Below are 17875 nucleotides of genomic sequence, written 5' to 3'. Positions count from 1 at the left end.
ATCATTCTCAAACAATGCAAAATGATGGTTGCAAATACCATGTTTATTCTGACTTTTCGCATAAGAATTATTAAAACAAGCAATAAAAGTATAGGCATTGAATAGAATATGGCAAGTACTCAAGCTTCTGAGGTGTCTGCTCATTAAGATCGACAAAATACTTTAAAAAGCATTTAGTTGGAGTACTACATCGGAGAGTTTAAAATTCACTTGACTTGACTAAATTTACGTTATAAAATGTCACTGTACAATAAAGGTTTCGTATGTGGCATATCGATATAATGTATTGTCAAGAAAACCCTTAACTAGAACTATAAAGACAAATTCTAATATTACAAAAGGTAGCATAGATTTTTTTCATCTGAGGTTCCTTGTATGTTCATAAAATGTCCAACTTCATGATCTATGGAACTTAAATTAACTATAGTTCATATGTACAGAAAACAGATGAGTTTGTGATGCATCTTGCTAATCTATGACAGGCCAAATATGACAAAATCTCTCAAAGCAGATTTTTCAAAGAAAAACTCAACAGGGACACCTGCTGTTCCATTAAGTAACTGCACTTGTACATTCAATTATTTCGCTATTCTCACTTGCAGTCTTTCAGCAAGAAATTCAAACCCTTGAGCTCAACAACACTACCCATTTAACATTCAGATCCATGTCCAAACTTAGCATGAAACAAAACATGTTACTGGTTCAATACATGAGAAGTGATGCCAATTGTACCTACACTAATTCATGAGGATGGGATGGTACTAAACAATGAAGCTGTGAAAATCTTCAGCAGATGGTTAGCAACACGTGTAGAGTAAATCAATATCAGGAACTTCCATGCATGAGGAGAAATTGCATTCATACAAAGAAAAGCTGAAAAAAAAACATGAATACCTTATTCATATAACTGCTACAATGTTCACACTCCCCCTCAAATTTTCCTAAGACAGAAAGAACCTATGGTTCCATTCTAGACATCTTTGAGGCCAGAAGGAAGGCAGCCCTTGTGTTACGAGCCTGGTGCTCATAGCAGGCTGGCCAGGCTGGATGTTGGGCCGTTCTGGGCTTGAAACTGCCCAGGTGGTGGGCCGTCCGTCCACTGTCACAGAGAAGAGAGAGACAGGTTTGTTAATTACCCATCTGAGCCAGACAGACGGATAGAGAATACAAAAGGACAGACAGAAAAACACAGCGAAACAAGCTACATCATCGATCTACAAACCACAACTTTGATGGCAGTAATAATGAAAGATAAAAAGTTAACATGGATAAGTTGATACGTACGCTGATGAGGTTGTGTTCGGGGAGGCTGCAGGCAGCGATGTGGTCTTGGAGAAGCTGCTGCGAGAAGTTCTGGTGCATCTGAGCTGCTTCATGGGCATCTATGGTGTTTCCCAGGGCCTTATTCAGATCTACAGAGACAAGACAAAAACAATGTGGTCAAGGAAACCTACCTCAAATACTTTAAGCCTAGTAGGGAGCAATGAAGCTCAAACCAAAGAAAGAAAATGTGCAGGTGTTGGGCGTACCTTTTAAAAGGGCCGAGGACCACAGCTGGACAGACATGTCAGGGATCTTGCTGGCCAGCTGCATCGCTGGAACCACCATGTTGTTGCTCTCCTGGAGAAAAACAACAACATATTGTTATGCAACCTACCGAAGCTAAATATTTTGCCGCAAACACGTTGAATAAAATGTATAAACAGTACGGCATGGACAAAAAAAAGTTACAATTTGTATATGGGACACAGGCACACATTTTTTGTTGTTCTATTGTTTGTACTATTATGTTTTTATTTTTAGTATATCGTTGTATTTTAAATTTGTGTGACCTTGTTTCCTTGTCTATCAGTGTCTTGTTACTTGTGGACCCCGGGAAGAATAGCTGCTGCTTCAGCAAAGGCTCATGGGGATCCGAATATACCAATAAATAAACCAACAGGGGCAGGGTAGACGTTTCTGGCAAAATATCCATTTGTGACCATTGTGGAGTGATCTTACCCTGTGGTTTCCCAGTACATAGAATATATGGCCTAGCAGAACAAGTGAGCAAGCTGTCAGTCTATTCAGGTCCTCCGCGTTGGACATCTTCAAAGTTTCTCTAAGGAACCGTCTGCAATAAGAATATCATCACGAAATGATTATTTCCCAATTCCCACTGAAAGTTTGAGGAACTTATGGGACACTTCTCAGTAAAATAGTTGGGGGAGACTTACTTGGCCTCGTTGTAACGTCCTTGAAAAAAGGACAAGAGTCCTCGGATGTAGAAGGCTGCAGCGCGGAGACAGTGAGAGCTGTAACACAAACACACATCAGTCAACTCGAAGTCAATACACCTTCTCACCAACAGGCTGCACACGTAACCTTAAAAAATAATGCATTTGGCTCTGATGAGCAAGATTGAGTAACCATTAAAATCTCTGTTATGCAATACACGCTTACACACCTCACAGGAAAGTTGTGATCAGGGTTTATCCTCTCAAGGAGACTGTAGAGCTTTAAAAGAAAGAACAAAGTTAATACAGTAGACAATAATTTATTTAGAGTAGAAATGAATAGTGTGTGTGTGTGTCTACCAACCTCCTGGTGTCTGTTTCCTTCCCTGATGTAGACGCTGGCCAGGTTTGTTACAATGAACGCCCACAGCTCCTGGTGTGTGGTTAGCTGGAAAGAAAACACACAGATTTACTCACCATCACAAATGTGACAATGTAAAACATATTAAACACATGCAGACATAAACCCGTATAATAAGCTTAGCGTTACGACTTACGTCACTTACCCGCAAAGCGGCGGTGAACTGTGCCTCTGCATTGTCCATACAGTTGACAGATATGCAATACAGGCCCTGAGAAATGGAACAGCATATACAGTTAAGTGTTTTAGAGATACAGTAGTCCCATTTACAGAAGTGGGGTGGTAACTGTTATTCAAGGCAGTGAATTGAGGGTATGTCTTCTGGGTGAAGGTTTAAAATACTCACTAGTAGAGTGTGAAGCTGGGCAGCGTGATTGGTGAATAACCTGGGGGACTGTTGGCACAGTTGGCAGACCTGGGAGATCTGGGATACGGGGAGAAAAAGTCATCATCCTCATAAATTACATGGTGCTCCTAATCTCTATCCTATCTCAACTGCCAATGGTCATGAAAATGCCTGTCATATAGTTCTGTAGCTATTTTGATTAAACTTTTAACATTCCACTATAACTTCACACAGTGTTTCATTTCAGAGTGAATGAGTAAAGTTGAACAGAAATAAAAATGGGTCAACAGTTGGTTCTATACTACCTCTTGTAATGCGGTGGCCTTGTGACCAGTGACTAGCCGGCACATGATGATGTGCTCCAGCAGAATGACCTGGAAAGTGGAGAGGATGGGACTGCTGTCTAGCACTGAAATAGAGGGGAGTCAAGAATACCTTTTAGACAACAGTGAGTGTTAAACAGAGGTGAGATAAGTGTGCTTCAAATCACATACTTTTTAGTTTCTCAAGCTGCATGAGTGCTTTGTCTGTGTATTTCTGTGCCTTCTCCAAATACCCTGCTTGCATGGAGTGCATGACAGTCACCTGGAACATATAGAGAACAGGGTTATTACCAGGGTTGGGGAATATCTGATTATATGTAATCAGCTATGTAATCTGATAAAAAAAAATATATATATATATATATATATATATATATATATATATATATATAATCATTTGTAAACCATTACCAGCAAAAATATTGTAATCAGATTACAGATACTTTTGTAAAAAAATAGATGATTACCTCATGGATTAAATTCTGTTTTCTCAATGACAAATTCAGCATTGAAAAAGATTTGTTCCACCTGAGCGAGTCTGACCACTATGATGACACACCAAATGCGTTTGATGGATCCTTTTTGTCTTCTTCTAATGCCTCTTAAGGGGCAAGTTATCAGATTACATTAGAGTTTGGGTAATCCAAAAGTTACGTTACGGACTACAATTTTGGACAGGTAATGAGTAACTAACGGATTACATTTAGTAAGTAACCTACCCAACCCTGGTTATTACTAAGGCTGTGACAATACCAGTATTGCAATAGTTTATCCATGGCAAAAATGAAAACACGAAGCAGACCTTTAAGAACCTGCTGTATGTAGAATATTGTGTGCAATAGCTTGGAAAATAAATACATTTTACTCTGGATGAAAACATGATGATGTTTGTTTACAAGATTAGTAAAGACTTTAAATCCACATTGTGTTTTGTTTACCATCGGGATACTGGGATCATTCCTGCCCTAGTTATTACCATGTAACATGTTGATATTACCACAATATAGCCATCCAATCATTTCAGATCTGCACAAGTATCTAGGGCAGAATCAGGCATCAGGCATCAGGTGAATGCGGAAGAGATTGGGCTCACCAGGTAGACGAGAACACACATGTGCTCTTTGGGCAGCCAGTGGAAGAGGTCAGCCGGGTTACTGGGCAGGATCTCATCGTCGTGGAGTGTAGAGATAGTCTGGATGCACTGCTGCAGCTGCTTCAGACAGGGCTTCACACTCTTCACCTGCAGCACACAACGTAAGGAAGGGGTGGGTCACTATCAATGCAACTACTTAACAATTACGATACAAACTAGAGGGAAAGTATTTATTTTTGAACAGGGGTGCACCCCTGTTGTCATAGGTGTCCTTAATTCACTGTCCTTGACAAGCGTTGTGCACCCTGGTCTTGGCCAAGAGGACTCCTTACCTGTCCAGCGTCCAGGTAGTGTGTGACCTGCAGCACCAGAAAGAAGACCCTGAGAGACTCTTTCTGGATGGGGTTTCCCTGCCAGTTCTCCACGATGGTCCCACACAGAGTGAGCAGAGGGTGCACCTCCCCCAGCTTCCTCTCCATCAGTAGGAGCTGATACACAGGACAAAAAGACACCTTATGGTAAAGACTATCCAGTGAGAAAGTATTTTTTATTTACATCCTTTAAAAGGGATACTTTGGGATTTTGGCAATGAGACCCTCCCCAGAGTCAGATGAACTCGTGGATACCATTGTTATGCTTCTATGTGCAGTTTGAAGGAAATGTCCAACTAGTGCTAGCGCAAAGACGGGAAGGAAGTCTATGGTATATTGGGAAACTAGCTCTAACTTCCTTCATTCTGGACGCAGAGACATAAAAATTGTAACCACAAGTTCAACTGACTCTGGGGTAATAGATAATGGGCCTCATTGCCAAAATCCTGAAGTATCCCTTTAAGTGCATAACATACTCAAGATATCCGTTTACCCTTATTAAATGCAAAAGACAAACATTAAAAATCATGCATTTTTATAACAAAGAATTTGAGACTTACCATTCCTTTACTCAGGAGAAACAACGCTCTGTGAAAGCATACATCACCTATTCAGTCTATCGTTATAGAAAAATGTCAAATAAGTCTATTGGAGGGCATGTTTAATAACATCGCTCTTGTTTCAATGATGAATCAATGTGGACATAAAAAGTAAATGGTTCATAGCATCAAGGTTACAGTACCTGGTATATTCCGAACCCACCACTCTGGCGTACTCAGCACCGACACCCAGGAGGTCACATGCAGACACAAGGTCCTTCTCTAGAGTGTGCAGTTGCTGATAGGGTAAACAAAAAGAAGAGAAATTCAATGCATTGCAATGTATCAGTCTACAATCAAACATCAACAGAAAGGTGCCGTCTTTCAGATGGGACATTAAACGGGTGACCTGACTCTCTGTGGTCACTAAAGATCCCATGGCACTACCGTAAGAGTAGGGGTGTTAACCCTGGTGCCCTGGCTAAATTCCCAATCTGGCCCATTCACCCCCCCTCCTTTCCCCTATAAGTATTCCTCAGGTCATGGCTGTAAATGAGAAAGTGTTCAGTCAATTTACCTGGTAAAATAAGGGTTAAAAAAAATACAACGATTCAGTTCAGTCAGTATTTACAGTAAAGAACGACACAACGTACCGCCAGTTGAAACAGCAGGCGGCAGTGCCAATAGGGAGTCTGCTGTGAGATCTGAATTGCCTTTCGCAGTAAAGGCTTTGCAGAATCCACCAGATTCTGAAAACAGAACACACAGTGTCATAATGACTCAACCTTACACTTGCATATAAACATGATTTTCAAATGGATCTCCAGACAGCAAAAGATTTCAAATGTATTTTAGCTTTATTTACCGGTACCTGCTGACAGTAGAGTTCTGATAAAAGACTTGCAGCCTCAAATTTAACATCTTCAAACTGTGGGATCTAAGATATTCCATGAAGGAAACCTCATCAAATCAAAGTGTATTGGTCGGGTACACAGATTTGCAAATGTTATCACTAGTGCAGTGAAATGCTTGTGTTTCTAACTCCAACATTGCTGTAATAATACCTAGCAAAACACGTCAAAATCTTGACATGTAATTTGACTACTGAGATGTGCTTGGGGCAGCAAACACATATCTGAGAAATGTTCTGAAGAATTGCACATTGTAATGCTAGTTGGTAATATACTATACGCCATTTAGCAGACGCTTTTATCCAATGCGACTTACAGTCATGCATGCATACATTTTACGTACGTAAATCGAACCCACAACCCTGGCGGTGCATGCGCCATACTCTACCGACTGACTAAGCTCTGTGTTGGTCTCCAGCTAGTGTTGGGGTTGAAACCATATCATTGAAAAGGATACTTGTTGTGAAATGAACCACTAAAAAAAAAGAGATGTTAGAGCCAAAAATACACATTATGGATGCATAACTTAGTCAAAGTAATCAACTGTTAGCAACTTGTAAAAACACAGTGAAGCTAGCTAACGTTACAGTAGAAGTTACAGTAGAAGCAATAGGACTGGCGGCTAAAATATCATGCGAGCTAATTAACAAATACTATTCTGAATGCAATTACATATGAATGAAATTATCAAAGGGTCAAAATAAAGCTAGCAATACAACTTTTTCCCATTTGACTATAGGAGACGCCGATGAGCGCATCTCTGACTCCATCCTCGAGCTTTCTCAAACTCTCCCTCCTCACCGCTTTCTCCAAGTGGCTCCGCGCGAGCTCGCTGTTCTTCGTATGATGATAGAGGACCGAGCCTAGTTGAAGATGAGTTCTTGCCTCAACCCTTTGCGGAGGTTTAAACTGGAAAACAGCTTGAAGACAATGTACACACAGACGGATTTTGGGTGGACTTGAGGTGCGGAAATGTTCTGCAAAGCCGAGAAGGGCGAGGTACCAAGATTCCGGGGCCTCTACGTTGGACGCCATTTTCCCAATAACAACAACCATTGAGCACCGTGTCACCCTCGCGTGTTTTCGGCTACAAGCGAGATCTTAGTTTTTTTAAACATCCGTGGACTTGTAGTCCAAAACAAGTACGTGCCGTAATCATCTATATTTGTAGTCCAAAACATGTACGTGCGGGATGGGGTTATAATAATCTCGTGAGCGAGAAGAACTCCAATATTTTTTTAGGCAGACAACACCTAGAATTAAACCACCGCCTTTCTCAATTTGGGAGAATCGTCAATCTAGTCAAAACCTCGTCAACGGTGTGAAAGACTGACGAATAGACGGCGGTGTTGCAAAACCACAGAGATTGACCCAACAACAGCAAACAAACAAAGAAATGTGGACGGAAGACGACAGTAGAGTTAACCATTGAATGTGAAATCATTTGGAAGATTTGCCAGATCTTCATCAAACACACACAGTAAACCAGATTAAAGGTGAGGGAATTGTTATGCGCATTAATTTCAGCCTGGTGTGCAGCAATGTTTACATTTTCCTTGCATTGATTGATTATGATAATAATGAGTACTTATGTCACTCTGAATCTCAACATTACTTATTTGTAATACATATCTTAAATAGGTAGCTCCAGTTTAGATCCCTGTAATGTGGATATCTTCCATCCAGATGTATATATCGTAGAGTTGAATAAACTCAGCTGTATAAAATGTACATGTTTTAAATGTGAAGCTATAAATGGATTATAATGGGTAATTTCGATGAACTGTTTTACAAGTCAAATGTATGATATTATATATTTATATTTGGCTACATCTAATGCTTTGCAAGCATAGAAGTTGATACATTTCCAATAACTGTATTTAACAGCATATTTAATAATGGTGACACAGAGCTCATCTTTGAAGTGGGAGTGTTTGTTGTTTTCACTTTTTATGTCTCCTGCAGTGGATTGTCTGGTGTTGGCTGACTGATTGTCATAGATAGGCCTACTGGTTGTTGTGGTCAAGGGCACACATGGCCCATACAGTGCAGCACAACCAGAGAGCACTGCCCCAGGCTGCTGTCTCTCCCTCCCTCCAGCCATGCTAAAGTGAGTCCCCCTCAGCCCCAGCCCCTACCTCGGGGGTTTTCCCTGAAGCAGAGTTGCATTTGACAGTTGTGGCTGCTTTGCGTGATGTATTGTTATCTCTACCTTCTTGCCCTTTGTGCTGTTGTCTGTGCCCATTAATGTTTGTACCCTGTTTTGTGCATCTACCATGTTGTGTTTCTACCATGTTGTTGTCATGTTGTGTTGATACCATGCTGTGTTGTCATGTGTTGCTGCCATACTTAGGTCTCTCTTTATGTAGTGTTGTGTTGTCTCTCTTGCCATGATGTGTGTTTTGTCCTATATTTTTTATTTAATTTATATTTTTAATCCCAGCCCCCATTCCCGCATGAGGCCTTTTGCCTTTTGGTAGGCCGTCATTGTAAATAAGAATTAGATCTTAACTGACTTGCCTAGTTAGATAAAGGTTAAATAAACTAATTCCAGTCAGGCAGGTCTACATACCACATAACTGTTTATTGCAGGATCATGCAGGTCAGGACCATACAGCTGAAGGCTGCCAAACATGTTTACCACAACAGCCAGTAAGTAACCTTGGGTTAGCATGGGAGATCCTGGCACATGGGTAATGTGGCCAAAGTGGACTAGACTAGATCTTTATTTATTGCTAAGTAGTACATAATGCCACTGGCAACATTAGTCATCACCACTGTTTTGCAAGTTCTTCAATTGCCCAAGAGAGCAACAAAGAGCACTACAGAAGTTGGTCAAGTCAAAACTTGCCAGCCTATGCATTGCTGCTGGGCTCCTTGCAAATTCCCAGTGTGCCCTCAAAATATGTGTCTCCACCTGCATCCCAAACACACCGTATCAGAGAATTGATGGTTTCCAACTAGCTTTTATAGCCTCCAAACACACCCTGACCCTTGACTGTCTCTAAGCTCAGGGGTCACCGTCAATGCTGATACAGACGACTGACACATACATACATAAACACAACACCTACTCAGATGTAGCTGCTTTTCTTGAAGCATCTAGGTCCAGCTGAGGGCTTATCTCCACCTTTAGTTAGAGGCAGGAAAAAGCTGTTTGCACGTGTATATTTGCCATTCTCTTTCTGGGTTATAATGGGAGTGCTGTGCATGAGGTTAGCCTACAAGATACAATGACATCATGGTGCATTACTACTCTGTATTATGACTATAAGAACATATTGTGGCGCAGCGGTCTAAGGCACGGCATCTCAGTGCTAGAGACGTCACTACAGACCTTGGTTTGATTCCAGGCTGTATCACAACCGGCTGTGATTGGGAGTCCCATAGGGTGGCGCACAATTGGTCCAGCGTCGTCTGGGTTAGGGTTTGACTGGGGTAGGCCATCATTGTAAATACAAATTTGTTCTTAACTGACTTGCCTAGTTAAATAAAATAAATATTTATTTTATTTATTTGATTAGTTATACAATTGTAAATATTGATTACGGCACTGTTGGGTTGAGGTCACAAGTTAAGCATTTCACTGTACTTCTGCATGTGACAATAAAACTTGAAAATGAAGAAATGTGTAAATGGTGGCGAGGTTTACTAAAGTCTACTGTAAAGTGGGTTAGGAATCTGCAGAAAGACAGTTCAGATTACACTAGGACAGTCCAGGCACATAAGAAACGTTAAGCCTACATGTGTTTCCATCTGATACCTTTAGCCTATATCTGCAGCCAGTGATAATGCCATGTTAGAGTCTCCATTACTGCATGGGTGTGATTTATGGAGTATGTTTTAAACTGAAATAATTTCAAAGTGTGTTTGTCTTTAGTGTCCTGTGTGAAGTTGAGTACTCAGTGTTTCTTTCTGTGTGCAGAGATTGACAGTGTTGGACACCCTGCTATGTGGAGCGTTCGCAGGTGCTGTGGCAAAAACAGTCATAGCCCCCCTGGACAGAACCAAATCAAATCAAATCAAATTTTATTTGTCACATACACATGGTTAGCAGATGTTAATGCGAGTGTAGCGAAATGCTTGTGCTTCTAGTTCCGACAATGCAGTGATAACCAACAAGTAATCTAACTAACAATTCTAAAAACTACTGTCTTATACACAGTGTAAGGGGATAAAGAATATGTACATAAGGATATATGAGTGAGTGATGGTACAGAGCAGCAAACAGTAGATGGTATCGAGTACAGTATATACATATGAGATGAGTATGTAGACAAAGTAAACAAAGTGGCATAGTTAAAGTGGCTAGTGATACATGTATTACATAAGGATGCAGTCGATGATGTAGAGTACAGTATATACGTATGCATATGAGATGAATAATGTAGGGTAAGTAACATTATATAAGGTAGCATTGTTTAAAGTGGCTAGTGATATATTTACATCATTTCCCATCAATTCCCATTATTAAAGTGGCTGGAGTTGGGTCAGTGTCAATGACAGTGTGTAGGCAGCAGCCACTCAATGGTGGCTGTTTAACAGTCTGATAGCCTTGAGATAGAAGCTGTTTTTCAGTCTCTCAGTCCCAGCTTTGATGCACCTGTACTGACCTCGCCTTCTGGATGATAGCGGGGTGAACAGGCAGTGGTTCGGGTGGTTGATGTCCTTGATGATCTTTATGGCCTTCCTGTAACATCGGGTGGTGTAGGTGTCCTGGAGGGCAGGTAGTTTGCCCCCAGTGATGCGTTGTGCAGACCTCACTACCCTCTGGAGAGCCTTACGGTTGAGGGCGGAGCAGTTGCCGTACCAGGCGGTGATACAGCCCGCCAGGATGCTCTCGATTGTGCATCTGTAGAAGTTTGTGAGTGCTTTTGGTGACAAGCCGAATTTCTTCAGCCTCCTGAGGTTGAAGAGGCGCTGCTGCGCCTTCTTCACGACGCTGTCAGTGTGAGTGGACCAATTCAGTTTGTCTGTGATGTGTATGCCGAGGAACTTAAAGCTTGCTACCCTCTCCACTACTGTTCCATCGATGTGGATAGGGGGGTGTTCCCTCTGCTGTTTCCTGAAGTCCACAATCATCTCCTTAGTTTTGTTGACGTTGAGTGTGAGGTTATTTTCCTGACACCACACTCCGAGGGCCCTCACCTCCTCCCTGTAGGCCGTCTCGTCGTTGTTGGTGTGCATGAGGTTAGCCTACAAGATACAATGACATCATGGTGCATTACTACTCTGTATTATGACTATAAGAACATATTGTGGCGCAGCGGTCTAAGGCACGGCATCTCAGTGCTAGAGACCAAGATCATCTTCCAAGGTAAAGTCCATTTCTCTGGAAGAACATGCATTAGGAATACAAAGTAGGGGTTCCCTTCGGAAATACTTATTTGATTGTTAGTATCTTTACCAGTTATTATGCCTTAATACTTATTTGATTGTTAGTATCTTTACCAGTTATTATGCCTTAATACTTATTTGATTGTTAGTATCTTTACCAGTTATTATGCCTTAATACTTATTTGATTGTTAGTATTTTTACCAGTTATTATGCCTTAATACTTATTTGATTGTTAGTATCTTTACCAGTTATTATGCCTTAATACTTATTTGATTGTTAGTATCTTTACCAGTTATTATGCCTTAATACTTATTTGATTGTTAGTATTTTTACCAGTTATTATGCCTTAATACTTATTTCATTGTTAGTATCTTTACCAGTTATTATGCCTTAATACTTATTTGATTGTTAGTATCTTTACCAGTTATTATGCCTTAATACTTATTTCATTGTTAGTATCTTTACCAGTTATTATGCCTTAATACTTATTTGATTGTTAGTATCTTTACCAGTTATTATGCCTTAATACTTATTTCATTGTTAGTATCTTTACCAGTTATTATGCTTATTATTATTGATACCTATTTTCTTCCTCCTGCAAGGTGTCCCACAAAAATTCTCTGCTAAGGTGAGTCTATTACAAGTCTCCTATATAACTTGCATTACACTAAATAAAGATGTCCTTGATGTTTAGTATGCATGCTGCCATACGGGTGAATCCTAACTTCTACTTAAATAAAACAATTCACCTAGTCTCCCATTGACTTCAATGCATGACTAAGTGAAAAAGTTAGGATTTGCCCCAAGGTGTGTTGAGTTAGTGTTAAAGGGATACTACGCTTAAGCCCTTGTTCTACTTACCCAGGATCAGATGAATTAGTGGATACCATTTTTATGTCTCTGTGTCCAGTATGAAGGAAGTTAGCGGTAGTTTCGTGGGCGAACTCTAACCAGCGTTAGCGCAATGACTGGAAGTCTACAGGTTCAGTAGCATTATTGTGTTGCTGTGTGTGCCCCCAGGAAGCCTTCAGACTCATCTATAAGTCGCTCTGGATAAGAGCGTCTGCTAAATGACTTAAATGTAAATGTAAATCTATTGTACGTACATGAAAGATGGCTTCCTCAGCCTGTGGAGGGGCAACTCTGCCACCATGGTGCGGGTCATCCCCTACGCTGCCATCCAGTTCTGCTCCCATGACCAGTACAAGGGAATACTGGGGAGATACTACGGCTTCCAGGGAAAGTGAGTAGAGTACCCATCGGTGTAAAGAATCGCAAATACACACACTGTTTAATGTAGCACCATTTGACCTCTGGTGGTCTCCATCAGCCTCCAAAGCAACTCTTCAGTGATCGTTCTTGAACAGAACAAACCATTTTCTCTACTGTGACAATTCCTGATAATACAATGATACGCATTCATTGTAGAAAACATAGATGTTCTGTAACATGATGGAATCTATCTGGTCTTTTTCAGAGCCCTGCCTCCTTTTCCACGTTTCCTGGCAGGATCATTGGCTGGCACCACGGCGGTCATGCTCACCTATCCCCTGGACATGGTGCGGGCCAGGATGGTGGTGACGCCCAGGCAAATGTAGGGCACTCCGATAACACTCGTCATTTTCTATCTTTGAATGTAAAAACATACCTGCATGTGGCTCCCCTTTGCACACTTGTTCAGTGTTCAACAGGCATGTACTTTAGGTTAGTATAGGTCATATTACTATCCTAATCAATATTCTTATAGGTTAATATCCTTCTCTTATCGTTCTTGTTTCGGTTGCAGGTACAGCAACATCATGCACGTTTTTGTGCGCAATCACACAGGAGGAGGGCATAAAGACCCTCTACAGAGGCTTCTGCCCGACCATCTTGGGAGTGATCCCGTACTCAGGAATCACCTTCTTCACATATGAGACCCTCAAGAAACTGCATGCAGGTACAGACTTTTAAAAAATTATAATTATATTTATTGGATAATCAACCTTTTAATGAAGGGCTGAGATTCACTTAAATTGATCCCTCTCTTTCTCTCTCCTCCCATCCCTCTCTCCAGAGAGAACTAGGCGGTCCCAGCCATACTCTTACGAGCGTTTGGTGTTCGGTGCGTGCGCCGCCTGATCGGCCAGTCGGCCTCTTACCCGCTGGACATGGTTCGCCGACGCATGCAGACGGCCGGGGTGACGGGCCAACAGTACGGCAGCGTCCTGGGCACCATGAAGACGATCGTGGTGCAGGAAGGGGGGGTGCGTGGACTCTACAAGGGCCTCAGTATGAACTGGATCAAAGGGCCAATCGCTGTGGGGGTCAGCTTCACCACCTTTGACCTTATGCACAACCTACTGCACAAGATGCACCAGCTGGGATACTTCACACACTGAGCCAGCAGGGGGAGCCAGAGGAGAAGCTCACTGTTGGGACCAGTCATTCGCTCACAGGGACTAGCACGGGCGCAACTTTCACTGGGGACAGAGGGACATGCCCCCCCCCCCATTCTGAAATTGCATGTTTGTCCCCCCGAGTTTTATCATTGGATTGTGATACAAAATGAGGCAACAGTGTGCTTTAGGACCATGCGGACGCCTCCGAGCGGTCGGGTAGGCTGTTTGGAGTGTTTTTCTGACTGGATTTACAAAAAATATGTCCCCCGCACTTCTAAAACCAAAGTTGTGCCCCTGGGGACTAGAATGGCAATAATATACCAGATCTGTCTACTCACAATATGGATCCTCTCAGTAGGCCTATGCACTCTACATGTCAAATTTTAATTCTAAGGAGAGGGTGGTACTGGACAGACAGGAGGAGGCAGAAGCTGTCAGTATTAAGCACGCACAGCCAGACCCCTACTCCTGCTGTTGATGGGTGGAGTGTCTGCACTAGGGCCAAAATAAGTGTCCTCAAACTGGGTAGATGTGTGCAGATGTTTGCAATATGAGAGGTATGACAATGTGAAAGATTTTTTGTTTCGAGGCCTGATCCTTGTTTGAGATTGGGGTATTATGTTGGCACGGGCACATTTTAAAGGCCCAACGCAGCTGTTTTTATATCAATATCAAATCATTTGGGTGACAATTGAGTACCTTAATGTAATATATTTCTATTATAATGGGCAAATATTGCTTTTTAGCAAAAAACTATTTCTCAAGAAGAAGTTTGCTAGGACTGTCTGTTAGTGGTCTGAGTGGGGAGGGGAAAACTGAAAACGAACTGTTATTGGCAGAGAGGTTTGGAACTGTCGTTGTTACTATTGGTCTATTAACTCATTTTCTGCATGTTGATTTGAGCATGGAAAGACAAAATTCCCGCCCATGCAAACCTGTTGGTTATAAATTCCTGTGTAGATTATGGCTGGTTGATAAACATTCAGAAAATAACACTTCTATTCACATTTTCACACTTCTATGGTGTTAGTTTCATCAGCTGTTGTACAATATGATATAAACACAGGAAAAACTGAACTGTACATTAAATAAAATATATTTTTTCGTAACAGTATCTCTATTTGTACATAAGGTGGAGCCAAGTGATCAGCAAACTGAAAGCTGGCCTATACTAGAGTGAAATATTCTAGTTAAGTATGCTGAAAAGTCAAGTCATAACTGCTAAGCCTAAAATAAAATGGGCAAAATTCTAGATCATATATAGTATTTGCTTTCAAAATCTGTCATTTTATTTTATATATTTTGATATATATATATTGATATATTTGATCCTATCCTTTACGGCTATGCCTCTGAGACGGTGCAGCCACAGAGAGACAGTGGGTTGATGTAAATAAGCATCACTAGTTGTCAGTATCCCCTGGTGAACCTCAGGTTATGATGGGACATAGTTCAGCTTCTGATTACACCCTGCCTTACCTTGACCTTCACATTGGTCGCTGTGGGGTTTGAGTAGGATCATTGCTGAAACTTTACCTTTTGACACATTTATACACCCACTAATGTGCAGAAGAAATCCTCTCACACAAACACTTTCTATTTTATTTCATACATTTTTTATTTTCAATATACTGGTTGGATTTCCTACATATTACTATGTCAATGTAGTTGAGTGCAAACCATGCCACTCTTTCTAGTGCCACAGAATATCTGCTGTTTAGTCAAGTCATGCACCATTTTATAGAATTTTCAACCTTGAGTTCTTTCTTTGATATAAATGTTTTTATTCCCCAAAGCTTTTTACCAAGCGTAACAATTATGAGTCAACCTGTGAGGTGCCACAATGTCAGTGCAGAACTGAATTGGCACTTCACTTAAGGGCATACCTGCACAAGCACAGATAACCATTGAAGATATCTCAATAAAACAACAATGTTAGTAGTCCTTTAATTACCAGGAAATTCCAGGTGCTCCTACCCAAATGTTACTATTACTTTCTGAACAGCTAAATAATACCTTCACATTGTCATATCTTGCAATCTTTTATTTGACAAATGCATTTGCTTCAGTGTGCTTTGGCTAGTCAGTTCACTCTATCTATTGCTCATGCTCCTCAAAGTATGGTGAGGCGATATTGTGCTCAATGTGGAGCCACTTAACCCCCCTTCTGTGGCCAGTTAATGATACACACCAGTGGATGTGATCCTGGGTGTCTGCTGCCACCTGACAGACCAACTGACCGACCACTTGGCTGGAGAGAGGACCCTGTGTCTCTGCTTCTCAGCCTTTCTGCCTCAGTCTCATCCTCCCTCTCTCTGGCCTTGTCTCTCTGCCTCCCTGTCTTTCTGCCTTCCTCCCTCCCTGTCTCTCTGCCTCGTCCTGCCTGTCTCTCTGCCTCCCTGTCTCTCTGCCTCCCTGTCTCTCTGTCTTTCTGCCTCCCTCTCTCTGTCTCTCTGTCTCTCTACCTCAGCCTCCATGCCTTCCTCTCTGTCTCTCTCCCTCCCTATCACTCTCCATCCCTGTCTCTCTGCCTCCCTGTTTCTCTGCCTCCCTCCCTCCTTCTGCCTGTGACCTTGACTGTGAATTCTGGGATACCCTGCCACCCAACAGTGAGCAGCCAACCTGGGAGCGCCACAATCTAAACAATATAACTGTGCAATAAAATGGACTGAGGGGGCCTGGGATTGTGAGAGTGGGACGGGGACAGAGATTCATGTTGGAGGCGTGGTTGCCATAGGTACCTGGAACCATGCCAGAGAAGAGAGGAATGTATTTTCATGTATTCAAATCTTGCATGAATAATTAACTATCCAGCCCTGGAACGCAGGCAGCAAACAATGGCAGTTTAAACATCTGCACCCTGGTCCTCTTTCCCCTTGTATACCATGGCTGTGTGGGAGAGGTGAGGAGATTATACTGGGAGGTAACGCTGCTTGGAAATGCATTTGATTCGAATGTGCTAAATGATGGAGGATACATGTCTGGTTAATATTGTTTCCCACGTAATAATACAATGGCTGTGTGTGCCTTTCCAGGTGTAGGTTCATTGGGTGCACTGCGATCCCTCAAAAACAACCGGATTTTGACACGTGCCACATTACCAGGTTTAGATGTTTAGGAATACAATGAAAAATGGAGCAATGTGAAACAGTTCACTTTGAGCTTATACCCAGACAAGAGCGTACTGGCTCAGTAGAGGGGGAGAATATGGCTGCCCATCAGTGCAGGCAGACAACCCTGTGGCACTGCAAAGGCATTCTGGGTAAGATCCTGCTGCAGTCACTTTGATAGCCAGCCACTGTCAGGTTCACAAGCACCTGTTCTGACAGTAGCTTTCATAAATTCCACCGCATTAAAATGCCTAGAAAGACATTATAGGGACATAAATAGCCTTGTAAACGTATCCAGTTTAAAACCCTCTAAAACAGTAAAAAGGACAGCGAGAAAAAATATAAAATCATCATAACGCACAAGACAATAAAGCCTCAGTCAGGAATGTAAGCTCAATCAATCCCTTCATTCACAGAGGCAATATTCTCAAGTGTTATAGAATGTTGCCTCCCCCACAGCCCCAGCCCACTCTCCCTACCTCAGTCTTGTTCATTTTATAAGATACAGCATATTGCCACTTATCATCTGGCAGTGTTGTAAAAGCACTGAGGTCACTGCATTACGGAGCTGCTGGGCTCAATACTTCCATTAGAGGGCGTGTTCAGGCTACACTGGGCTCCATACCACTGCTCCAAGTGCATGGGAGGGGCCACACTCACAAGTGGAACCTCCCTCACTAGTCTACAACTAAACCACACATACATCTAGTTATATACCCCCAATCACTCTTTCATTTTTTATTTCCCTCTCCCTCTCTCTGATGCACGCATGCATGAAAGCACACACACACACACACACACACACACACACACAACACAACACAAC

At 41.9% G+C, this 17875-nt stretch overlaps 1 protein-coding gene and 1 pseudogene across 4 annotated transcripts; one reads left to right on the top strand and one right to left on the bottom strand.

Moving 5' to 3' along the window:
• Positions 1 to 22: 22 nt before the first annotated feature.
• On the bottom strand, positions 23 to 7426 carry LOC115109250 (MAU2 chromatid cohesion factor homolog). Of its 4 annotated transcripts, none has more exons than XM_029633958.2 (19): positions 7022 to 7426; positions 6678 to 6695; positions 6175 to 6246; positions 5963 to 6058; positions 5513 to 5607; positions 5331 to 5358; positions 4732 to 4887; positions 4400 to 4546; positions 3478 to 3568; positions 3289 to 3392; positions 2984 to 3061; positions 2774 to 2848; positions 2581 to 2664; positions 2447 to 2496; positions 2217 to 2294; positions 2002 to 2113; positions 1530 to 1620; positions 1285 to 1412; positions 23 to 1099 (listed from the first exon to the last, which is right to left on the bottom strand). In XM_029633958.2, exons 1-19 carry the CDS (start codon positions 7274 to 7276, stop codon positions 1025 to 1027), a joined length of 1833 nt encoding a protein of 610 aa, XP_029489818.1. In that variant the 5' UTR covers positions 7277 to 7426; the 3' UTR covers positions 23 to 1024. The 4 variants fall into 4 exon arrangements, with proteins under 4 accessions (XP_029489818.1, XP_029489820.1, XP_029489819.1 ...); XM_029633960.2 differs by having other exon boundaries at positions 2783 to 2848; XM_029633959.2 differs by having other exon boundaries at positions 6181 to 6246.
• LOC115109251 (mitochondrial coenzyme A transporter SLC25A42-like) lies at positions 7361 to 15048 on the top strand (annotated as a pseudogene).
• The last annotated feature ends 2827 nt before the right edge of the window (positions 15049 to 17875 follow it).

This window comes from Oncorhynchus nerka, linkage group LG25 (genome assembly GCF_034236695.1).
Source record: "Oncorhynchus nerka isolate Pitt River linkage group LG25, Oner_Uvic_2.0, whole genome shotgun sequence".
Classification (NCBI taxonomy): domain Eukaryota; kingdom Metazoa; phylum Chordata; class Actinopteri; order Salmoniformes; family Salmonidae; genus Oncorhynchus; species Oncorhynchus nerka.
Note: the sequence above shows the minus strand (reverse complement) of the source record. Positions and strands in the feature narration are given on the sequence as shown.

Bases quoted from the DNA above. Each gene is read 5' to 3' on its own strand.
- LOC115109250 (XM_029633958.2), bottom strand. From the start codon at position 7,276: ATGGTTGTTGTTATTGGGAAAATGGCGTCCAACGTAGAGGCCCCGGAA. The intron at 6,059-6,174 runs GTAAATAAAGCT...TTCTGTTTTCAG, and splicing joins TCTACTGTCAGCAGGTACCG to AATCTGGTGGATTCTGCAAA. The intron at 1,621-2,001 runs GTAAGATCACTC...GTTTTTCTCCAG, and splicing joins ATGTACTGGGAAACCACAGG to GAGAGCAACAACATGGTGGT.